Below are 26,061 nucleotides of genomic sequence, written 5' to 3' on the forward strand. Positions count from 1 at the left end.
CGTATCTGTGTCTATATGAAGTCACATCTATTGAACTATTTGTCGTACAAATATATAGTTGGGTAGGTACGTTTAGTCCGGAACCGCGCTGCTGCTACAGTCGCAGGTTCGAATCCTGCTTCGGGCATGGATGTGTGTGATGTCCTTAGGTTAGCTAGGTTTAAGTAGTTCTAAGTCTAGGGGACTGATGACCTCAGATGTTAAGTCCCATAGTACTTACATCCATTTGAACCATTTTTTGGTTAGGTACGTTCAGCGGCATATGTGAATACTATCAGCAAAATATGTCGAGAGTAAGTTAGTTGCAAAGCATCAATGAATTTATACGTCCGCCTCGGTAGCTGCGCGGTCAGCGTGGCGGATTGTTGACCGAGTGTACCCGAGTTCGATATCCGACCGGGTTGAAGATTTTTCTCCTCGGTGTGTTGTGTTGTCCTCACTTTCGTATCGTCGCAAGTGGCATTCCGATATTGAGATCGCTATATAGGCATGTCCTCAAGGCCAATAAATTAAAAAAATTAAAAGTCATGCATGTAGCGGCAGATTTTTCACGCATCTCAGTCTTTAAGACACCATATCTCCTCATCTATGCGTCGTACAATAATATAATATTGTAGGTACATTTAGCGACATATCTGGATGTTGTCTGTGAACGTGTTGCGAATAGAGGTAGATTATAAGAAGTGATAAATTTAAATGTCATCCACCAATGCGGCAGGTTTTCACGTATCTCAGTGTTTCTGACGAACTATGGTTGGTAGATGGTTCTTACCCCGATAGAGATTGAGGCAGTAAGGGATGTGTGTACCAAGTTTGGTGGAGATCGGTCAAGTGGTTATGAAGGAGATGTGGATCACAGATACATATATTTTTGCAATAAGTACGGATATCTATAATGTAAACTGCAAAGCAGTGGCCTTGCAACACATCCCTCGAGCATTCCCGAAAGTTTGTTCCGTTAATAACAGCGTGTTGAATTCTGTTTTCAAGGAAGTATTGTATACAATCACAATTCTGGTCCGATACTCGCTAAGCTCGTATACAGTTGACTAAACGACAGTGCATAACTTTGCTAAATGCATTCCAGAAGTCAAAGAGCACAGCGTTAGCACTGACAGTACATACATTCAACCTTTTTATTGTCTTGCTTACATAAGCAAACGTGAAGACTCTCATACAAATTTTTTCTACTACAGCTGCTAAGACTGGAGAAAGACATCTTGTGGCTCCGTTTCGTCAATATTCTCTCTCTCTCTTCCTAATAAAAGATCAAATTATTAAATGATTTAATTAAATAATATAGTTCACGTCAACATATTTAAAACTCGGCAATTTATTTCACAAACATAGTTCACAGACGTGAACGCCTCTCTCCTAGCTCCGGCTGAATTTCACGGCTACTAGGAGGACAGGTATGGCTTCCTTCATTTTTTTCAGACAGGTGAAAATGAGACACCGGCAGAGATGAATTTGTTGAAGTGAGTGCCTAATTCATAGTAAGGAACACGTTACGTGAAAAAATGCAACGACAACGATATCTAAACCCACCAAGCTAAACATAAATAGTTACGCCGCAAGCCGCGGTAGGACGGTGTGAAACAACTTTTAACAAACAACTGTTAATTGTATACATTTCTAGCGGAAGAAGTTAGAAATACTGCTCATATGTGGAAAAAGCTAAAAAAAAAAGAACGATTGATGTGTTAAGATGCGATGTCGGCTGGGTTTAGGAATGTCAGTCACCTGCTCAAACAGTCACGTGCTCAAGTGTGAATTTATCGCAACAGAATGAGAACAATAACTTAGACATCTCCATCTGAGCAAGTTCTACGATTATTACGTTGCAATTGGTTGAAACTTTCCGTTTTCTGTCACAACAAGACAACAAAACATACGTCGGAAAGGCGGTTCTTGTCATGGTTGCAGAGATCCTCTGCCTGAGTGGCATTTCGCCTACTTTCAACCACAATAAACGAAAAAAAATTATGCTGCATTTTTTAATCAGGGACTGCCCTTACTGTGGAAGATATATCGTTTAGAAGGACTACAGCAGTGTACTACATGTACACATACTGTATATCTTACATCCTCCACAGTTCTCACTTCTATCATCTCTTCCTTGGTATACATGACACTCGCAAAAACCTTCAACTGAAGAAGGTTCTCTAAAGGACCAGTGTGCATTTATTTGCATTTGTTTATTGTTAACTCCAGCAAAAGGAGGTACCTGCAATGAATAGTTATAAACGAGAGTCAAAGTCATATTTGTGTTACGTTTTATATAACGACATGATTATGTAAATGTAACACTGTGATAAGTTTTTGAACTGGTTCTGAAGAGAGGCAGTAGATAACCAAATAAAAAATACCGCCTGCCATTGAAAAAGTCGTGCTGCTGTTCGTTTTCCTTAAGAAGTAAATTTGCACGAAAGGAAGTCATGCTGGATTATATTCCCTCTGGTATCTAAACAAAATTTAAATGATACATTTTCATTTTTCTTCTGGACAAAAGTTATCTGGAGTATCCAAGATAAGCGGAACACCCTGTATAAAATGCTCAGAAGTGACGAGGATGCGCCCAAGATGACATCCTTACTTCGGTCATCCGGGTGGCTATTCGGAGAACATTTCACATCTTGTACTGTCGTGTCGTTCCCAGCTCAAACATTACGCTAGTCTTCATCTCTTTCCTACTACTCTTCATAGTATTCTCTCTGTTTATCCTTAATCGATAGACAACATATACACTGAGGTGACAAAAGTTATGGAATACCTCCTAATGTCGTGTTGGACCTCTTTTTGACTGGAGTAGTGCAACAACCCTTGAATTACATGTAGTCAACATGTCGTTGGAAGTCCCCTGCAGAAATACTGAGCCATGCCGCCCTATAGTCGTCCACAATTGCGAAATACTTGGAACTTCAGGCTTTTGTTCACGAACGGCCCTCTCGATTATGTCCGATAAATGTTCAATGGGATTCATGTCCTGCGATCTTAATGGCCAAATTATTCACTCGAACTGTCCAGAATGTTCTTCAAATCAGTCGTGAACAATTGTGGCCCTTGTGCCATGGCGCATCGACATCCATGAAAATTCATCGTTGTTTGGGTGCAAATGTCTCAAAATTACCGAACATAATCATTTACACTCAATAATCGGTTTACTTGGACCAGAGGACCCAGTCCATTCCATGTGAACACAGCCCACACCATTATGGAGCCACCACCAGCCTGCACAGTTCTTTGTTGGGTCCATGACTCAGTGGGGTCTACGCCATACTCGAACGCTGCTATTGCTCTTAGCAAGTCAATCGGGACTTATCTGACCAGGGAACGGTTTTCCAACAGTCTAGGACCAACCGAAATGGTCACGAATCCAGGAGAGGCGATGCAGGCCGTACCGTGCTGTTAACAGTCACTCGCGTCGGTCGTCTGCTCACCGCTCTGTCCTAACGGATACATCCACCGTAAATTCCACTTTTATTCCTTCGGTTATTTCACGCAATGTTGCTTGTCTGTTAGCACTGACAATTCTATGCATACGCTGCTGTTTACGATAGTTAAGTGAAGGTCGTCATTCCACTGCGTTGGTCGTGATGAGAGGTAATGCCTGGAATTTTGTATTCTCGGCACACTCTGTGGATCTCGTAATACAGAATTTCCTAACAGTTTCCGGAATGGAATGTCCTATATGTCTAGCTCCACCTACCATTCCGTGTTAAAAGTCTGTTAATTCCCGTCGTCCGGCCATAATCCCCTTGGAAACCTTTTCCCATGGATCACCTGAGTACAAATAACAGCTCCGCCAATGCGCTGGCCTTTTATACCTTTTTCATGCGATACTACCGCCATTTGTATATGTGCATATCGCTATCCCATTACATTTTGTCACCTCAGTGTATTAAGTATTCTGCTCATTTCTGTTAACATGTCTTTCAATCTTTGTGTACATATAGCCAAAAGCGATGATAAGTCACATTTTCTTAGTCAATTTTCTAAGGACTGTCAACTGTTTATACCACCTTACAATTTCGACGGCTTTAAGTCCAAAAATGCTGTGGTTATAGTTTACAGGTCTTATAATTTTTAACCCGATCTCAAGTGCAGTGTTTCGAAAAGACAAAGTTTACATTTTGTTACAGGGGACGAACTTGTGTTCCGGGACCAATGGGGAGGCATCAGCCTGTTCAACGCTGCCAACCTTACCAGTCGAAGCATTATGTCCAACCAAACCTTCGTAAGTACCCCGGTATTTTTGATAAACTTTGTCGAGAAATACTTGAATAAGTTTATATATCCAGCGACATTTTCATTACATACCTGCATTGTACGAAAATAATATTTAATTAAAATCTTTTAGAAAAACGAAGAAGACTGTAGCAAAAAGTCTAAGGCGACCACAACCTCTCCATTGGACTTCAAACGTTACCCAGACAAGAAGTTATTTAGATGTAAGAACGGGACGAATTCAACAAGTGCCAAATGGAGTAACTCGAATATGCCTGCCAAAAATTCATATTTCGAATCCCTCACTTTCACCATTGTTATGGTACCTTTACAAGAAGATACACTGTCCTGAGGGAAGTGTATGCTGGAGAAACTGACATATTGTTAAAGAATGAGTCCGTGACTGAGTCAGTTAATTAATGGAGTTACTGCCAAATAGTCACTTTGTTCATCGTTGACTGGTTTTAAACCATCATTGTTCATTTTAGAGTCAGGTAGGTTCGTGCTGTAGCAGCTATGACTACAAATCGTCGACACCAGCCTGTGTTGAATCTATAAAAATGGAGGATTATTTGTTTTTACTTCCATTCTAGGCAGTTCTCCTGAATTTTTAGTTCCGTGAGTCCAGGAGTTCGAAGCACCCAACAGCTGTCAGCCTTGGCATTTCTTGGGTACCCACTAATAAAATCACTTTTGCAGGCCAGATATATATGGTATGTCATTCTGAGCATGTGAAATCTTTTTTATGCAGGGACATAGAGTTTCACACACAACTTTGAGTTTAGTTTCACTTTGGTGTCACTTGTTGGATAAACATCTCATCCAGACTGGTGCACATACTGTGATCATTCGTACCTTAATACGTGCCCACTTCAGTGTGTTAGTCGTTTTTCTCTGCGTATAACAGTATTCTCGCATAGACGTAATATAATTTACTACCTGATGTTTTATGCACAGTCATAACAGCACCACTAAGTGGAATACGCCTTTCAGTATAGACTCAATGTTTTATTTCTGCGTGACCACACTTCAACACGTGACCCGCTGCCCGAGGAAAAATAAGCCTTAATAGCTTGCTCTTGCCACATCTGTTTGGAGGTACTAACCAACCTAAAACCATGCTGCTCCTAACTCCTACATTTATTAGTCTGCAAATGAAGAAATTATTCGTGTAATGTTGTTCAGCACGCTGTCCTCAGTAACCAATACAAATATCTGCACTTGTACAGCTGACGCCCTGTGTGTACCTTGTCTAGCTGTAGCCAGTAATTGATGATTAGATCCCATATTGCTACCAATTACAGAAATGTTAACTGCTACGTTTGACGCACTATTCCACATAGTATCAGACATTTTCTATGAGATTAACCGTTTCAGACCCACTGGTTACAATTGTGTAAATTAACTTTTACTGTATCTTAGCTGCAACAGAAGTATTTCTACCCAATGGAAACCTGAGGTACACGTTTGTGAATGTTCAGCATTTTCATTACGTGCAAGTGCTGCCAACTACACTCCTGGAAATGGAAAAAAGAACACATTGACACCGGTGTGTCAGACCCACCATACTTGCTACGGACACTGCGAGAGGGCTGTACAAGCAATGATCACACGCACGGCACAGCGGACACACCAGGAACCGCGGTGTTGGCCGTCGAATGGCGCTAGCTGCGCAGCATTTGTGCACCGCCGCCGTCAGTGTCAGCCAGTTTGCCGTGGCAAACGGAGCTCCATAGCAGTCTTTAACACTGGTAGCATGCCGCGACAGCGTGGACGTGAACCGTATGTGCAGTTGACGGACTTTGAGCGAGGGCGTATAGTGGGCATGCGGGAGGCCGGGTGGACGTACCGCCGAATTGCTCAACACGTGGGGCGTGAGGTCTCCACAGTACATCGATGTTGTCGCCAGTGGTCGGCGGAAGGTGCACGTGCCCGTCGACCTGGGACCGGACCGCAGCGACGCACGGATGCACGCCAAGACCGTAGGATCCTACGCAGTGCTGTAGGGGACCGCACCGCCACTTCCCAGCAAATTAGGGACACTGTTGCTCCTGGGGTATCGGCGAGGACCATTCGCAACCGTCTCCATGAAGCTGGGCTACGGTCCCGCACACCGTTAGACCGTCTTCCGCTCACGCCCCAACATCGTGCAGCCCGCCTCCAGTGGTGTCGCGACAGGCGTGAATGGAGGGACGAATGGAGACGTGTCGTCTTCAGCGATGAGAGTCGCTTCTGCCTTGGTGCCAATGATGGTCGTATGCGTGTTTGGCGCCGTGCAGGTGAGCGCCACAATCAGGACTGCATACGACCGAGGCACACAGGGCCAACACCCGGCATCATGGTGTGGGGAGCGATCTCCTACACTGGCCGTACACCACTGGTGATCGTCGAGGGGACACTGAATAGTGCACGGTACATCCAAACCGTCATCGAACCCATCGTTCTACCATTCCTAGACCGGCAAGGGAACTTGCTGTTCCAACAGGACAATGCACGTCCGCATGTATCCCGTGCCACCCAACGTGCTCTAGAAGGTGTAAGTCAACTACCCTGGCCAGCAAGATCTCCGGATCTGTCCCCCATTGAGCATGTTTGGGACTGGATGAAGCGTCGTCTCACGCGGTCTGCACGTCCAGCACGAACGCTGGTCCAACTGAGGCGCCAGGTGGAAATGGCATGGCAAGCCGTTCCACAGGACTACATCCAGCATCTCTACGATCGTCTCCATGGGAGAATAGCAGCCTGCATTGCTGCGAAAGGTGGATATACACTGTACTGGTGCCGACATTGTGCATGCTCTGTTGCCTGTGTCTATGTGCCTGTGGTTCTGTCAGTGTGATCATGTGATGTATCTGCCCCCACGAATGTGTCAATGAAGTTTCCCCTTCCTGGGACAATGAATTCACGGTGTTCTTATTTCAATTTCCAGGAGTGTATTTGGCACCACTATGAAAATATCAAGACGTCAAGGTATCACTGCGCAGCACCTCGTGACCACCTGAATACACGGTTGTGGTTGGTTCGCTATATTCCACTGCATAACTGAATATTGTTATTGTTATTTTGCAAGTTAATTATTGAATAATCAGTTTATTTGTCATGACGCACGATTCATCGTAGTTAGTTATTTTACTCCATGAAATGAAGCGAAGTATAAAAAGTGTATTTAGAAAAGAGTACATGTTTTTGTATAAATCTTGCATCTAAAATCATTGAACATTCACCTAAGAGCATTACCACAAAAACAAAAATTTTCCTTCCTCAAAAACCAAAATTCTTGTCTAAAGCGTTTAGATAGGGTAGTTTACCGGCCATTCGAGATGCTATAGGGTGCCTTAGTGTTTTCCAACCAGGAGCGTATGCGTGCAGGCTTGTAACCACAGCCGCGCGGAGTGGCCGAGCGGTCTGGGGCGCCATGTCACGGACAGCGCGGCCCCTCCCACCGGAGGTTCGAGTCCTCCCTGGGGCATAGGTGTGTGTGTTGTTCTTAGCATAAGTCACTTTACGTAGAGTGTAAGACTAGGGTCCGATGACCTCAGCATTTTGGTCCCTTAGAAATTTACACACGTTTGAACATTTGTAAACACAACTGTCAGCTTCGAAGACAGGAATGTCCACAGCATACTCACCCTAAAGGTGCAGAAGAAAGGGTGATACTTCGTCAGCAAGTATGTTGAAATGAAAACCGACTTTTCTACTACGGTAACCTGAATCACTGGGCCAAAGTCATTCTACAAAAACCACCACCAAAGCATTACAGAACCACTTCCGCCCTGATCTAGCGAAATCGCGAGCTGTCGTAGCACACTATACGCTTCATGTCAGCTACTGACCAGTTTGCGTGTGCTCTGGTTCACTGAAGACGTGCAGCGTTACGTGCCACGGAGAGCAGTAGCCTTCCGCAGGGTAGGGGAGACCGGGGCAGGTTGGCCCACTTTTATTTCTTCAGTTTTCCCAACTTGTATTTTTAATGTTTGCATTGAACTTTTTATTTGGAGACATTGGTACATTGTCTCACCACCTCGAAAATTAAGTAATCATGACTCCTCATTGATAGTCTATTCATAAAAAAATACTCAGTGTATTAATACCACTTGGGCCAACCTACCCCACCCACTGGGTAAGTGGGCCCATCAGTTGGGCAAGTTAGCCCAAACGATTTTATCATTTAATTAGTTACGACAACGGATATTTAATTGAAAATATAACGCTTTAATACTCAAAGATTATTTAAACATAAATTTCGATAGTTTGTGACGAAAACAACAATCATACATTGTGTTATCATTGATCTAATAACAGTTTGACGGAGAAGAATGTCCACAACTTTTATCATACTTCTGGTGCTCTATAGGATCTTCACAGTTCAAACATTTTAAAAAGAGTTCATTCACTTCATTTGTAGCACATGACGGATGTGCTCCCAGTTTACAACTTGTCCATTGTATCCTTTCATCACATGAACTGCTGTTAGAAAATAGTTTAAGACGCCTAAAACGTGGGACGTACTCATCTTCTTCATCTTGAAGAACGTTCTTAGGAAAGCTTACTTCCTTACTGCGTTATATGAGGCGTATTAACGTGTGATTTAAATTGACCATGCGCAAAATTTTAGATAATAGTTTCCTACATAGAACATTCATATTTCCGTCAGAAGAGTTTCCTTTTCTGATTGTGGGGGGTTGTTGTTCGCATTGTAACGTATCTTTCACTGCACTGTCTGTCAGAATTGCTTTTTCCTAGTTGCCGTTTGTTAGATGGCCGGACGTCTTCAGGCGTTGGTAGTATGGTTGGTCATCTGAAGTGATGTTCAGCTCAGTAGGAGTTGTTTTGACAGCATAGACCTACCACTGTGTTCTTGAGTAACTGAAGGCCAGCTTCAGCAACAAAATCACATACTGCAGCATTAGGATCAGGTCTATCTGTTATGTACGAAGACATCGGTGAAAATTAAGAAAATAAACAGAAATAAAAAGCAAAATCACTGTCCATTGTGCCCCATCGGCAAACTGGATTTATCTTAGTTCGCCTACGAAAAAGTTTTAAACATTTATCTCTGTAAACAAAATCAAAACAATCCTGAAACTATGGAGTTTAATCGTCGTATTTTCTTCTTTGGTGAGTGCATTGTCTTAAAATACACAGCAAAATATATTGAGTAAGCAAAATTTAGTTTCAATAACAAGGAAACTTAGAAGCTCTATACGTCAACTGCACTGACTTGTTTGTGGAAGACGACAGTTTGTTGCTACCAACCTCCTTGGTTGGTGGCGTAATCTGACGGCAGTTTAACGAAATAATATCAGCTGGCCATCGTGACCCTAAGGCCAAAGTGATCCCGTCTCCCTTATCTGACGCCGAATGTGCATTAGATGTTCATTAGGAAACTGCAATCACTGACAGAGGCAGTTCGTGTTAGGTTTGGAAATCAGTTGTCTCTGGTAAGGCGTGTTCGTGTTTCCGGTACTTTTCGACGATCATATGCCTACGAGCGGCACGTGTTTCTTTGTAGAATCTTTGGACAGTCCACGTTTATAGACTAATAAATCGAGCAGCTTCATTTGCGCTATGGTCATGGGCGTCCGCAGGAAGTTAGCCAAGAAGGGACAAGGTTCCAATAGCCACATTTTATACAACTTCTTAGTTCAGTACTATAAGTGTTGTGCAACAAGAAACAAAGTTTGCAAAAGTACACAAAGATTATTGTAACTTAAATGTTTGATAGTTGTTCAATCTAATTCTTTTTAAGGTAGATTACGAGTGTACCTTAAAGGTAAACATATTTCATAAGTGTATACAAAGTACATTTTTTTGTGTTATTAATATCAATATGGGTGTAGGAAACATTCGAAAACAGCCATCAGATTGGTCGATAGAACAACTCTCAATAGTTTAGGAGTCAAGCAAAAATGTTCATCTCCCTGGCTTGGCACGTTATTGTGGCAACTGGATTAAAGAACTCATAACGCAGTGTTATGCACCGTATACTTTAAGAAACATATGGTTTAAGAACGTCCAAACAGTTTTAGATTCTGAAACATCCCTGTCATCGAGCGCAATTTTTTTTCTGTGTTAGGACCTGCTGATGAAGTCTAGTTGAACACACCTGCAGACTAGCACAATCGAGTTCTTCACATTACACTACAAGTTGAGACCCTAGTTTATCTCGGAGCTTACAATCTTCAAATAACTTATGGGTATGCTAATTTAATTTCAACAGCTTCCTTAATAACACTACCCCAACAGCTGAAAATGCATGCCAGAATTTCCGAGTTGTTATATTCCATAGGATGACCGGTATCAAGACAATGTTCTGCAACGGTGGATTTGCTAGCCTGTTATAAGAGTGTGTACTGTTTCTGCTCCGTACACTGGTCCTACACAGTCCTGATAGTCTGACCTGTACATGGCATGCCACAATTGCAAGGCATTCTTTACAGTGTGTGTGCGTGTGTGTGTATTATCTTCACTGAGTTTCTCTGAAAATTGAACCTTTAAAGTCACTTGCACAGCACATACTTGCTGCCGTTTTGCCTCTAAATTGGCAGGATGTGCTCCTTTCGAAATATCGGTGGTTGTTGGCGACCTCACACGGCTACATTCCCTGAGCTATTTTAGTATACTACTATTGCTCTTTCTCGTAAAACTGAAGCAGCTTGCCTTGACAGATAAAATGCAAATTCACTGTTGAGATTAAGATGTGCCAAAGTGAATGGGCTGGTTTCGTGGGAATTTGTGACAGGTTTTCGGTCAGGTATAACGCATCCAAGCTTATTTTGTGCTAAGTACTCAAGCTGTCCCTTTCTGTAGCTCATTAACTGCTGTAGAAAGAAGTGACAGACAAAGATCGGGTACTGTATTTTGACAAAGTTCTGTAGAGACTCACATCTCACAACACTATAAAACAACGCCGAAACCGCCGATACAACAAGAAAACGGTGTAGTATCTCCAGAACAACTTGACAATCAAACGATGTAGTATTCACCAAATGCATCGTGTTACACTTGCATACAGCTAGGGAGTACCAGAGATAATTATTTCCAGAAATACATGACAATTTAGCAATTAATAAAAACTCTACCTCAGACTCCATGAGGGGGAGAGTTTTCCCTCTTGCCTTTGCTTGGGGACGCCCATGGCTCTGATCATGGGAACGCCGGAAGACGATAATTCCTTTCTGCCACGTCTCCACATCAGTCCATCTTACTGTACTGTTACCGTAGAACCGAATGGCTCTTATGGACCACTTAACTACCATGACTTATGTTAGTGGTGATGGACCACATGAGCACCTGTTACCAGTTCTACACTACAAACATCGCTGGCAGGCGGGAAGCGTGCTTTTTTAAGGGGCTGACTAATACCGGGTGATCAAAAAGTCAGTATAAATTTGAAAAAGTAATAAACCACGGAATAATGTAGATAGAATGGTAAAAATTGACACACATACTTGGAATGACATGGGATTTTATTAGAGCAAAAAAAAACACAAAGTTCACAAAATGTCCGACAGATGGCGCTGGACAGCAAAACGTCAGTGACTGCGCATGACAATCGTGTATGAAAGGAGCTGTAATGAGAGAGAGAAAAAGATGCGCCAGCAGTAGCAGCAAGTAAACGTTACCTGAAAAGACGCTTTTAGTGAAGCTATATTATCAGAATGGGGAATGTACTAGTTCAGCGTTACGATCCTATCGCCATAGCAAGGGGATTCGAACGGGTAAAGGTCCGTTGACAAATGCAACGGTGGCGAGAATGATTTCGAAGTTCGAAGTCACTGGTTGTTTAGACGATAGACCCCGTAGTGGCAGACCGAGCACAAGGCGTAATGCTGCTGAGACAGTTAAGGAAGAAATGGAGACTGTAGCGGATTCGTCCATGCATGGGGAAGTCAGTGTTCGTGCAGTCGCACGTCGCACCGGCATTCCATAGACTACTGTTTGGTTGGCACTTAGGCGTACCCTCCGATGCTATCTGTACAAAATCCATCTGCATCATGAACTGTTACCTGACGATTTAGTGAAGCGGAGGGCATTTGAGATGTGGGCGTTTCAAAAGATGGCGGAAGATGACGATTGGTTGAGTAACGTGTTGTGGACCGACGAAGCTCATTTCACGGACCGAGGGTCTGTCAGCGCCCACAACTGCGGAATTTGGGCTGCCGAAAATCCCAGAACTGTCGTGGAAACTCCATTGGACGACGAGAAAGTCACGGTATGGGTTGGGTTTACCACATCTACCGTTATCGGACCTTTTTTGTTCGAGGAAATGCGTGATTCTGGTTTTGTAACTGCTACCGTGACGGGTGAGAGGTACGCCGATATGTTACAGAATCGCATCATCCCCAGCTTGGCTCCTGATGGAACGTACGATGTTTATGCAGGATGGCGCTCCACCCCATATTGCTAGACGCGTGAAAGATCTCTTGCGCGCGTGATTTGGTGATGATCGTGAGCTCAGCCGCCACTTTCGTCATGCTTGGCCTCCCAGGTTCCCAGACCACAGTCCGTGCGATTATTGGCTTTTGGATTACCTGAAGTCGCAAGTGTATCGTGATCGAACGACATCCCTAGGGATGCTGAAAGACAACATCCGACGCCAATGCCTCACCATAACTCCGGGCATGTTTTACAGTGCTGTTCACAACATTATTCGTCGACTACAGCTATTGTTGAGGAGTGATGGTGGACATATTGAGCATTTCCTGTAAAGAACATCATCTTTGCTTTGTCTTACTTTGTTATGCTAATTATTGCTATTCTGATCAGATGAAGCGCCATCTGTCGGACATTTTTTGGAACTTTTGTATTTCTTCGGTTCTAAAAAACCCCATGTCATTCCAAGCATGTGTGTCAATTCTTACCTCTCTATCTACATTATTCCGTGATTTATTCAGTTTTCAAATTTATACTGACTTTTTGATCACCCGGTATTTTGCGTAATGGGTTGATTTTTTTTTTCAGTCATCGGTCTTCTGACTGGTTTTATGCGGCCCGCCACGAATTTTTCTCCTGTGTCAACCTACGTCCTCAGCTGTCTGCTGGATGTATTCCAATCTCTGTCTTTCTCATCAGTTTATAACCTCTACAGCTCCTAGTAGTACTATGGAAGTTATTCTGTGATGTCTTAGGAGGTGTCCTATGATTCTGCCCCTTCTAGTGTTTCCCATATATTCCTCTCCTCTCGAATTCTGAGCAGAACTGCATCATTCGTTACCTTATCAATCCACCTAATTTTCAACATTCGTGTGTAACATCACATCTCAACTGCTTTGAGTCTCCTCTGTTGCGGTTTTTCCGCTGTCCATGTTTCACTACCATACAATCCTGTGCTCCAAATGTACATTCTCAGATATTTGTTTCATCAGTTAAGACCTATGTTTGATGCAAGTACACTTCTCTTGGCCAGGAATGCCGTCTTTGACAGTGCTAGTCTGCTTTTATGTTCTCCTTCCTCCGTCCGCCAAGTGTTATTTTGCTGGCTACGTTACAACTGTTGATATCATCAAAGTGTACGGGCCTGAAGATGGCGCTGACGCAACGTCGAAACTAGTTGCCAAATAACTATGAAATCTTAAGTACAGCTGGAGGAGTTTCATTTTTAATAAAAATTAAAGATAGTAGTTGAATCGCTTGTTTGTGAAAGGATACAACTCATGACTGATAAATTATTCAGGTGAGCGTAAAAACATTCTACAACGTTCTTAACAGCTTCATGGCGAATTTGTTCCCACTATGTGGAACTAGACATTTTCTGGAACATCTAAAGCTAGTATTATCTACTTTGCAAAGCATCTGAAGCTCCTTCAGAGATTTTTACCACCAGGTGTTATTCTCTTACCGTAATAAATGAGGAATCAAATATACGAGGGCTGTTCAGAAAGTAAGCTCCGATTGATCGCGAAATGGAAACGACTATGATAATCCGATAAAGCTTTGCACAGATGTGTTGGGCAGTGTCTCTAGTATGACCCTAGATAGCATCACGTCACTCCTCTCATTTCTGAGCTCACAGTGATCGCGTAAAGTTGTCTAGAGAATAGTGTCTCCCGCCAAGTACGAGGACCTGGTGAGAAATTTCGCCTGAAGCTATACAGCCAACATTACATAACTGTCGTGCAGTTTCTTCTACAAGGCAATATTCTCAGCCGCATTCTGAAGGGGCAATGAAGATGCTCCTGCATCGTTTTCAATTGGAAATGTTTGACTACCCACAATACAGCCCGTAATTGACTCCCCCTGCGTTTCATTTCTGCTCACATGAACCGCTGCCTATGAATACAACATTTTGGCACAGAAAACGAGCTGTAGGCCAGCGTAGAGAATTTGCGGAAAGCACTGGCGGCTGTCTTTTATGATGAGGGTATTGGAAAGTTGGTACAACGCTACGACAAATGTCTTAGTCAGAACGGCAACTACGTAGAGAAGTAGCTGGATGGTGTAGCTAACTGTTAAAAATAAAACATTTCTAATTTTCACTGTGGTTCCCATTTCGCGATCAATCGGAGCTTACTTTCTGAACAGCCCTCGTATTTTAGGACACTTATTTAGATTACATTAAGGAAGAACTTACAATTAATTAACCACAGTGTTTCAAGAGCAATAAATGTAATATGAAATAAATTTGTTTATCTTGGGTGTGCTATTACACAGAAAAATCCATTATTATGGTACACAATCATATTATGAAGTACATTTAAATGTTAAATAAGAAACTTGTTGTTTCTTTTGTACTTTAACCACTGAACATACTTAATACAGGCGTTTTAACTCCGGAGTTGTTCATAAAGCTGCCCTAAATATATAAGAAAACGAATAAAAAACATGTTACGAAAGATGATTGACCACTCCTTCACAAGACAGTCTTATGTTTATACAAAAATGAATACAAAGCATGTTACAAAAAATGGTTCAAGTGGCTCTAAGCACTATGGGACTTAACATCTGTGGTCATCAGTCCCCTAGAACTTAGAACTGCTTAAACCTAACTAAGCTAAGGACATCACACACATCCATGCCCGACGCAGGATTCGAACATGCGACCGTAGCGGTCACGCGGTTCCAGACTGAAGCGCCTAGACCGCACGGCCACACCGGCCGGCCTGTATGTTACAAAATATGATTGGCGTAGTCACTTATCAGCCATCTTCATCCACTTCTGTAGTAGTTCACGAGTTCAACTGTTTACAAAATACTTGATACTGTGGATCTGTAGTTGGGAACTTATGTTCTAGCTTTCACCAATGTAAAGGTATGGACATCGTGTTCTGATGTAGGGCTTGGCAAATGCTTACCCTTTCTTTTCTTAGGCTGTGCTCAAAGTAGATAAACTGCTGGAGAGCAAATTATACTGTGTCCTATTTTCCAGGGCCTCTTCTCAATGTTTCAGCTGGAATGCTGGCACTTTTGTATAAATTTTCCGCCATGTTTTAAAATCCGTGATTTCGATTCATTTTGTCGCATACACTTTATAGAGTCCAAGATTCTGTGGGAAGTAACATATACTGATCTACAATAAATATTTGGTGGTATATTCGTAATTTTCTTTCTGAGACAACTAAGTCATGATCACATACTAGATAAGAGCGCCCTCTAGAGGGGAAATAATGGTAGATTTTGTCAAATGTGCCATCGTTTGCTAAAAGCAGTAACATCAAGACTACGATTTTGGCCTTTGCACGCAGCAGTGAAAAATTGCAGTTCTCTTATGGTTTTGGGGACAAAGTACTCAGTGTAATGGAACAGAGACGTGCAACCGTCATTAGCATCTTTCTTATCATGGTCTTCATGATAAGAATGAAACAAACATTCATCTGTCTTCATGTTGTGCTTCACAAAATTAAAAGTCCATAGCATATTACAAAGTAATCCAGCTCACCTTTCTTCAGATTCCGTGGTTTTTCTTCATTATTTGAAGTTTCAGACTCTTAGTTATTCATCTTATTATTATATGTGCAACAGTTAAAGTTTTCAACATAATTACCAAATGGTTCCACACGATTCCAGATCTGTTACAAGTTTATTTCTAAAATGCGATAACTCCTGGAGTTCTCCCCCATTATAAACAACTACAGAGCTGAATCCATTCTCTACAAGCAGCAATGGGACGACGGCCTCCCATTTTAGCATCAGTCGATATATCTATGTCCCAAGAAATCCTAACGGACAAAATCTGATTTCCAGTCTCTGACGAGATAACCCATTTTAGTAATCATCGTTCGAATTGTGGATCGCTAGAGCACATCTTCAGTCAACTGTGAACTCTTTCTCATTTCTGCTGCCGCTGCATGTAGCGCGACCTTAATAACACGTTCATTTGAGTAGATAGTAATGTGAATAAGGGTGGGAAACCTGCCCCGGAAGCCTCAGGCCGGTAAAAAAAGGATGCCAATTTTGGTCTTTAACCTGAGGGATACTCTACAGTTTCGACAGCCTAGCCCCAGACGCCCCTAAGCACTATACTGCTCCCCTTCCTCCGGCATTTCTTAGTTACATGTTGCCAACTGTAGAGGGCAGCAGCCATTGGCTTGACCTATGGAAGCATCAGGGACGTTTCTCTGAGATCACCCCTCTTGTCTTGGCACAGCAGCCAGGTCGTGGGGACCTGGCTCAATTAAAAATTCGAAGCACGATTGTATAAAATCACCAAAATCCTGTTGTTCTCTCTTTTTTTTGTCTCTTCTTTTCGCACACATTAGTCGAGTTACGTGAAAGACTGCGGTTTGTCTCCTCCGGAGATGCGCCGACATGTAAGCCGCTTCCAGGAGATGAAACTTCCCGTCAAAACTCTGACTGTGGCACGCCCAATCGTTTCCCTCGGTTTAGGCCCTTCATAAAAGGATCACCAGAGTGGTTAGTTGCAGTCGTGGTATGTTCTGCCTCTACTATTTCTTGTTTTGTGACGTGTGTGTGTGTGTGTGTGTGTGTGTGTGTGTGTGTGTGTGTTTATGTGACAGACAGAGTTCCTTCTAATCTTTTTTTCAGAACACCATTGATCAACAGTTAGGAGCTAAGATACAGATAGTGAACATGCTGATGGTAAACCAAAGATGCACCTTTGTCAAAATTCTGTAATAAACTTCAAGCAACTGATTCTCAATGAAAATTTTACCTTACTATCGTGTTCAGTAGCGTTTGTAAGGAGGATTTACCTGATATCTGCACATGGTCACCAACAGTTAAATCATTACAAGACACGAACCCCTCGTGCAAGTAGGTTAGTAAGACTGCACTGTCAGACCAAAGGATCAAACATTTAATCATATCAGTTACCTGTGGATTGCTTTCATATGTAGAGCATCTTTTCCAGTTACCAGCTACCAAATGGAATCGATTCCTTCCTCCTCTCAACTACACCCTACTGCAAAATATTCTATCGGGGACAGTTCTGGCGATCTTTCTGGCCCCGGTAGTACTTCAGTATCACGCATACGATTCATAGAGATATGTGCATACGTGGACGAGCATTGTCCTATTGAAAAACGGCGCGACAACATTGTCGTATGAGAAGTAACACGTGACGAAGCAGAATGTCTGTGGCATACCGTTGCGCCGACAGAGCATCCCCAGTGACTACCTGCCTTGGTCTGACGTCATATCCGATGGCTCATATCATAACGCTAGGGGGTAACACTACTGTGCCTCTTCGAAACACTGGAAGAATGGGGCCCCTCAACAGGTCGCCACCATACTCGCCTGCGATTGTCATTCATGGTACTGCAGAACTGCGAGATTTCGCTGAACACAATACAACGCCGTCAGCAGCCCATTATTCTCCGTCATGGCACCACTCGAACCACAGCCGTTCGTGTTGTGGTCTTAGCGGCAGACTATGCATGGGATCATGATTTCCTACTCCTGCTATTTGTCATACGATGGTGGAGGATGACACAAAATGTGGCAAGAAATTCAATACTTGTGGAAAGACTGGCGCACATGTGGTTGCGTGGCACTTGGTGCAGAAAAGGGCAATCTTCCTTTGTTTGGTGAGATATGGACGATCGGAACCGCAACGATGAGTATGCGTGCCCTCACCTTCCCACGTACTCCAACGCCTAACTATTGTCACATCCAAATGCCCCACAAATCTTCATATTGCACGATTCGACGAGCCGAACTTCTGAAGATCCACAGTTAAGTCCTTTTAAACTATGTCACATGCTGAAAACGCTTTCCCACAAAGTAAATGATATCTTCGTTTCCTTCACGGTGATCACTCAACATCTGATGCTTTTGACACCCTTTATACACCTTACAACACTAGCGCACTCTGGTGGCCTTCTACTTGTCACAGAAAGTCGCAGCTCTAATCATTTACATATCCGCCGATGGTGTGTACGTGTTCGAAGTTACATTGACATCCAACCACGTCTTCTGGATGCTTCACTGTTCGCTTTTTGATACAACTGTTCAGAATTGTAGCATTAGTAGCAATGCTGCCACGTGTGCGTCGCGGAGACGTATTTCGACGTTGTACCTTATGTGAATGATATTGGTGTTATCTGTGAAATACGTCAAACATTTTGTACATAACAATTGCTTTAGATGATTCTTTATTTTCACATATTTCACTCTGTTTCACTACATCATTCGTAGAGGGAACGCGTCAAGGTGGGAGGCATATCGATGATTCGTCGTATGGCAGTTACAACCCACACGAAGAATGTCGCACTTACACGAAAGTCCCTCCTGAAAGTGGTCTCTACGCTCTATCACCAGTTACCAAACGACCTCATTGTACTTTCTAATTTAATTCATCCAATTATTGTGGTTGTGGATGAAACGATTGATATATATCTTCGTTAAATGCGTGGCTAATCATGAGACATTGAATCCTTAGGGGAGAAAGGGAGAAGGAAGAAATGGAGAAATCTTAAAAGTTATGTAGCCTGTTTCTTAGTTGTGTTCTTTCTTTTCCACCTTGCTGAAGCAGTCGACAGTTCCAAAATCGGAATGCATGGGACAGCGCATGCAGATATGATTTTTTCTGGGAACATACTTCGGCTTCCATTGGTGATAATAGGAGTGTAGAATAAAGTGTTTATGATGGCTCTTGGGCTAGGGACCGTTTGTATATCCGACAGAAGAATCGTCTTACAGCTGTCATCCCACAGTATAGATTCAGATTTTGAATATTACACATTTCCTTCAACTTAGGCAAATGGAGAAAACTCGTTTGTTCGTTTTATGTTAGATGTGGTCCACGGTGCGCCTTAAGCGAATTACGGAGGCACCATTTAGTACACTGACGGTTCCTGGGAACTCCCGAAACATGTGTTTTTCACTCATTTCTTCGGCGTCAGTAGCGGATATCTACATAACTAACAGCAGCAAATTGCTCAAGCTTTAAAGGTATATTCTCTAAGGATTTAGTGAGTAGTGCCGTCTTCTCGTTTCCAAAAACCTTTATCCGTTATGAAGAAACTTCCCAAAACATGGTGGTTGATTACCAAATCTGAGCCAAGGACTGCAAGACTGTTTTGTACAGCAAATTTTTACAATATATTCCTCAGATCCCGATCTTGAACAACCTTTAAGATTATCTTGATACCTCTACGTGCTTCCGAGATACATAGGTTCGAAGTTATCCTACATGTACACATAAAATAAATACGTAAAATTAGGTGTGATGCGAAAAATGTAGTTTTAAAGAGACCTAACACGGAGGAATACCCTGTAAAGCGTCTCTGTTATAATTAAAAGGTCTCCGGGAAACCCATATTGTAGTACTGAAGCACATGCAAAATTTTTGTGCTCATGAAATCGGGTCTCAGGTGTAAGATTAATTTTGCGTTATTTCAATTTCACAAAACTAAACTATCAAAATTGTATTGATCCATAAATTTCTTTCCATATGAGTGATATGCTCTAGAGCAGGACGGAAAAGGAGGAAACCACCGAAAAAATGCTCCTACTGGAGTACTAAAAAGGTGAATATGGTCCTATTTAAGACACCTGACGAAAAGTGGCGTACCAGCTCCCTTATTCTGCCTTCCCTAGAACCTTTAAAAATGTTTCCAAAAATTTTGTCGTACGAACATATTCACGTTTATTTATCTTATTCTCAGAGGAAATGAGGCAGAGGACACGAGAAAGAGACGAAAAAGTAATAAATACTGGAAGTTAGTAGACAGCAGCTGTAGTAAAGAAAGAGCGAAGGAAACACTGGCAGTGTGAGAGAAAGAAATGGACACAGTGGCAGTAGAGCATAGCTGACAGCGGCAGAACACTGCTAGGAAAAGAGTGAAGGAGACAGTGCCAGTGGGAGGAGAATAAAGAGAGGGAGAATGTGAAAGTGGGTGAGAGGCAGTAATGATGATAAACAATGTCTACGACAATGACAACGAGAAGGAGAAAGATAGTGAGAGTGAGAGGAGACAGTAGCAGTGCAACGGAATGAATGAGATACAGTGTTGGCGGTAAGAGAGAACAAGAGGGAGACAGCGACAGTGACAGTCGTAAAACTAAACTGTGACTGTAACACAGGAGATTCTGACAGTCAGTGAGACAGAAAGAGATAATGGCAGTGAGGTGGGCTGAATGAGTGAGTAGAGCGCGTATGAGCGGCTTACAGCGGCGATGAACTAGTAGGTGTGAAGTAGTTAAAGTTAGGAGAATTTGTGGTAGTGCGAAGTGAGTTGCATGCTAAAAAGAGTGCGAATATGTTCGCATGCCGAAACTATTGTGAAAGTTTTAAAAGTGCTGAGGAAGGTAGAATGAGGCACTGGTACCCCACCTTTTATTCATAGTGCTTCGAACAGGAGCGTGTTAGCCCTTTTGTGCTGCGATAGGAGCACTTTTCCGCTGGTAGTAGAATACAGGATGTTCTCTTGCGACTTGCCCACATATTTCACTACGAGTTGAGACTTTTTCCGCTCAGCCTGTAGTAGTTTTAACTCTCTTCTTTTGGCTTTCACATAATATACTCCTGTTGGCCTGGTATCATTCTCGAGAATAATTTCCCTACTTTATTCGTCAAACAAAGACGGAAACATCGTTTATCCCGCTCCCTCCCTCCCCAGCGACGATAGTTTCATTTCCGACGCGAGCGGAAAAGATCTAGAGCGAAAGTTTTCGCCTATTCTCTGGCGGCGGCGATGGATTCGGCAGGAGGAATTCATTTCCAGTGTAGAGCGATACAAGGAGAGAGCTGGGCGGAGACTTTCCCCGGGCTGGGGCGGTGCTGTGGCCCGTCTGCCGATATTAAAAGCGGCCGCTTTCATTTCCTAGTCGAGAGGCGCGCGCCGGCCTCGGCGGGCTTTTGTGCAGTGTCGGCTGGAGAGCCCGCCGCGAATGCAGCTGCTGGCGGTGCTGTGGCGGCCACGGCCGGAGCAATACGGCGAGGATGCCTCGCTGAGCAGCCGAGCGCCCGGGATGCCGAGCAGTAATTTACACTTGCTGCTGCCTACTACACAATGACAGCTATTGTTAATAACAGACCGAGAACCGAGTAGCTACCCTTTGAGGCTGCTCGCAGGCGATACTGCTGTCTATCGGAAAGACGCAACGTCATAAAACTGCAGCGAAATGAAGGAAGACTACCAGAGGATCGACGTACGGTGAAGAGACTGGCAGCTGGCACTCAACCTAAATAGCTCTAGCGTTCAAACAAGGTTTGGGCATGGGGCCTGAATCACCTATCGTTAAACGAAATATCTTGGGGAGGTATATGGACAAATACTTCCATAGTGTAGCCTCATTGAGAAGATAAACAGACGTTGTTTCTTCATCACCTAGGCTCCACTCGTGACAACATTTGATTCACTTTGGAAATAGAGAAATATGTTTACTACCTTTCTTCGATATCTTGATTACACGAAAGGATGATGGCTCTCTAGGGCATTCAGTGTACTGTATGCCCACTCATACTGATTTTTATTTGCAAGTTTCAAGTTGTCATCACCCGTCGCGAACTGTGAGTGTGCTTAAAACACTCGTACACAGAGCTCGCACTACCTCAGATCAAGGTATTTAGCCTGAAGAGCTGGCCCACATAAAGACAATGTTCCGTAAAATGGATATTCTACTCAGATGATTTACAGGAGACTGTCATTTAAAACCAATAACGAAAAAATGAATAAAAAAGAGAACACGATGGCAAAATCCAAATTTTTTATTGATCTTGTGGGCAACATTTCGTTAAAAGTAACAAGAATTCTTTGTAGATTTCAGGTGAAAGTGATGTTCCGTGCACGGTCTAAGATTGCAGATCTTTTGGGATCTGTGAAAGACGACTTGGTATTGCAGAAGGCCGGAATTTACAAAATGCCTCGTCAGTATGGTATGGCTTACATAGGGCAGTCCATACGCACTTTGAAACAACGCTGCCCTGAACGTCAACGTTGCACTCAGCTTTGCAGCGAAGCAAGTCTGCTACTGCTGAACACTGTATCTCCACTGGACATTCAATGGAGCATGACATAACTATGACTTTGACCACAGGAACATTTTTGGGAATCCATTATTAAAGAATTCTTGGAAATACACCTGGCGGAAGAACTGATGAACGAAGATAGTGGCTAACATCTGGACAGTGCATGGAACTCCGTCATCTCCACGGTTTGTTCTAATCGAAGACGACAGAGTGTGCGAACAGCGGCGACGAGCGGTAATGCTGGGGGACAGCTGAGTTGCGCCGTTCCACCAGCGAGGGCGCTTCCGGCGGGAAATGTGGTCCGTCTGTCAACTTGATATCTACGCATGCGCAGAACACTCGAAGCACGCTATACGAGTATATTGCGGAACGGAGCAAGTCTTCATCGCTGCCCCCCCCCCTCCCCCTCCTTTTCTTTTCCTGTTTCCTTTCCCTCCATCGGCTCCCCTCATTTTTGCTTTTCCTCCCCTCCACCCCTTCCTGCCCCCTCTCCTGTCCGGGTCCTCCCCCCCCCCTCCCATCTGCCTTCATGTCTACTTTATAGTGCAGTGTTTAAGTTGATGTGTCAGTGTTGTGCGTCCCGTTTTTTTTTTCTTTTTTACGTGTTGTGAACAGGCACTATCCTGTCACTAGGTGTGTTTTTAACTCTTGAGAACAGAAACCAGAATGTCGCCATGTTTTTTTAATTGTGCCTGTTTAATTATTATGTGTGTTAATCAGCATCACCAATCCTTTGTTTTTATCTTTTAATTTCCGCAACTTTTCGCCCTGTTCCAGTTTTAACCAGTCACCGTTTTACCGCCTCTTTTTGTTGTTTATTTCTCTTCTCAGAACGTTTTTAAACTTTTCTGTAGGCTGCATAGAAGCATATTACGCTACTGCCAAACCCCCCCCCCCCCCCTCTTGGGCGGAGGGAATCGAAATTCAATGAAGAAAAAAAAAGAAGTCCTCGTCCGTATTTGATGGCTCGTCTACAAACAGTTGACTTTCGCCCGCGGTCGCGTCTGTACCTGTTTCACTCGTCGGGAAAAGCTCCGCTAACGGAGTTGTTTACTTTCGCGTCGCGATATTTGCTTGAATGTTTGATTTGGGGGAGGAACCAAATAGTGAGGTCATTGGTCTCATCGGATTGGGAAAGGATGGGGAAGGACATCGGCCGTGCCCTTTCAAAGGAACCATCCCGGCTTTTACCTGAAGCGATGTAGAGAAATCGTAGAAAAGTTAAAACAGGATGGCCAGATGCGGGTTTGAACCGTCGTGCTACCGAATGCGAGTCCAGTGAGCTAACCACTGCTCCACCTCACTCGGTGCGGTATTTGTGTTGTACAGCATCCATCAATATTGTACCCCATGGAGCACTCTTACAGCTGAGAGAGACTTAAAGTTACATTCCAAGCTGAACATGCACGACCACGCGCTTATGAAATTGAACAATTCATTTGCAAAGAGCTACGCCTGGACCCACAAGGAGTGATAGGTAGTCACTTCTCTATCACCGGCAGCTTAATCTACATTAAAGTGACAACGGAAAAAGCAAGCACTAACGTAGTTCGACAGCACGCTTACGGACTAAAATTCAAGTACTCCGATAGGCGTATTGTGGAGGTGAAGGTAGTGACGATAGACCATGCTGGCTTCAGTCTTCGAACAATTCAGGTGTTCGAGCTCCCTTTCGAGATGCTCCAAAACATGGTAGTAGAATCCTTCCGACCTTACGGCAACATTGTGAGCCATATCGCTGAAAAATGGCAGACGTTCACGACATGCCACATGTTAAATGCTGACTGACAGATCAAGACTGGACTGTCCAAACACGTACGATGCTATCGGCTGATGGGGATGGTGTGTGAGCCATCGTTGTGTATGATGGCCAACTGTGGACATGTGCAAGATGTGGAGAGGAGGGCCATGTTAGGTCCGATTGTATCGGTCACCACTTCTTCCACATCACGACCAGTGATGCACCTCCTAAAGCGACGGTCATTTCTTTAGCAGACACCTACGCCTAGGCTGTGTGCAACCCAGGCGTGACACTTCAGGATGCGCCTGTTCTGCTACTCGTACTCCCCCCCCCCCTTCCCTCAGGAATGACGATGTCGACAACACCTCACCTGCACTATGTCCTCTGACGGTGACGAGACCTACAACTCTCCAGAGCTCCAACTGTTCGACCACCGCAATGGACATCCAACTGAGTGTGGTACCTACCTTTGCTCTCCTTCAAACGGGAATGACGTCAGATGAAGAAGAACCACATTTCACCACTAAACTGCACTTCCAAAGATGGAAGAAGCAAAGTCGAACGCTGTCCAACGACACACGCCTTCATACGGCGTCATGGGTGGTGGACCAGATACCAATTAGTGATCTGCATTTGAATGCCCCAATGACAAGAGTAGCCACTTCCGATTTTCCATTTGGGGTGCATCCTTTACATCACTTGCGATCCTGCCCAACAACCCCATAGAGAGAGGTTCCCCATATCCCACCATGGCAGTGTCACCACCCATAGCCCTCGAAGGCCACGGCATTCGACAGCCACCACAGTTTCGATCCCCTGGGCTGACACTGTCAGTGATGGAGCAGACTGTGATGCTGGCCCACACAGTGGGGTGTGCCTCATGGTGGCGCCCTATCCAGCTTCCACCCAGTGATAGTGGCCACAGTCTGGTTGCATTGGATGTTTCAAGCCAGCTTGACATCTCCACAGGATCCTCCATGCTGACAGGGGGAGCATGTTCACAACACTGCTACACTGTGTTGATGAATCTGCCGACTATTCAGGCTCCAAATAAACTCACCATGTTAGGAACACTATTTACGTTGCTGATGTCGACATTGTCCTCCTCCAAGAATTGATTGTCGCTGATTTCTATATTCCCACCAGCTTCACAGCCCACATCTCCCAATGTCTCTGACAGTGGTAGCAGAGTGGCCATCCTACTCTGAACAGCACTCTCCACTGAAGATTTAGCATTCCTTCTCAATGCTAGGGTTATGAACCTCAAGCTATTTGGCGTCCACATCCTAAATTCATTGCACAGTCTGGCTCCAGCGTCAGGAACGACTTACCTCCGTTGCTGATGAGATACAGCTGATTATTTAGTGTCCCCTGGATGATACATTTCTCAGTGGGGACTTCAACTCCACAGGAGGACGTACTGATCAATTCCCATGACATTTCCTGTGTGCAGCGCTCTCTGTCATCATCGACTGATGATAAATATTATACTGCACATTCGTCCAGTCACCTCGACCATATCTACCTCATGCATTCCTTTGCTGGCGACACTTGATATGCTGAAGTTTGGCCTCTGGCTGTTTCTGACTACAAGGCTTACATCTGTATGTCCCTCACCCACCAACTAGTGTGGCACTGTCTTGGCCTGTGGAAATTAAACGTTGCTCAGCTGTCTGCACCTGATTGCCGATGCGTCAGTGAGGATGCATGGGCCCTCTGC

At 43.8% G+C, this 26,061-nt stretch overlaps 1 protein-coding gene across 1 annotated transcript in view; it reads left to right on the forward strand.

The window, feature by feature from the left end:
* LOC126092678 (dipeptidyl aminopeptidase-like protein 6) overlaps positions 1 to 26,061 on the forward strand; it is a gene marked incomplete at its 5' end in the record, with an annotated part of 446,401 nt that overhangs the window by 193,714 nt on the left and 226,626 nt on the right. Inside the window, one exon of the mRNA XM_049908399.1 lies at positions 4,143 to 4,237. Within this exon, the coding sequence (XP_049764356.1) occupies positions 4,143 to 4,237 (95 nt within the window). The remainder of the gene's footprint in view (positions 1 to 4,142; positions 4,238 to 26,061) is intronic.

This window comes from Schistocerca cancellata, chromosome 7, assembly GCF_023864275.1.
Source record: "Schistocerca cancellata isolate TAMUIC-IGC-003103 chromosome 7, iqSchCanc2.1, whole genome shotgun sequence".
Taxonomy (NCBI): domain Eukaryota; kingdom Metazoa; phylum Arthropoda; class Insecta; order Orthoptera; family Acrididae; genus Schistocerca; species Schistocerca cancellata.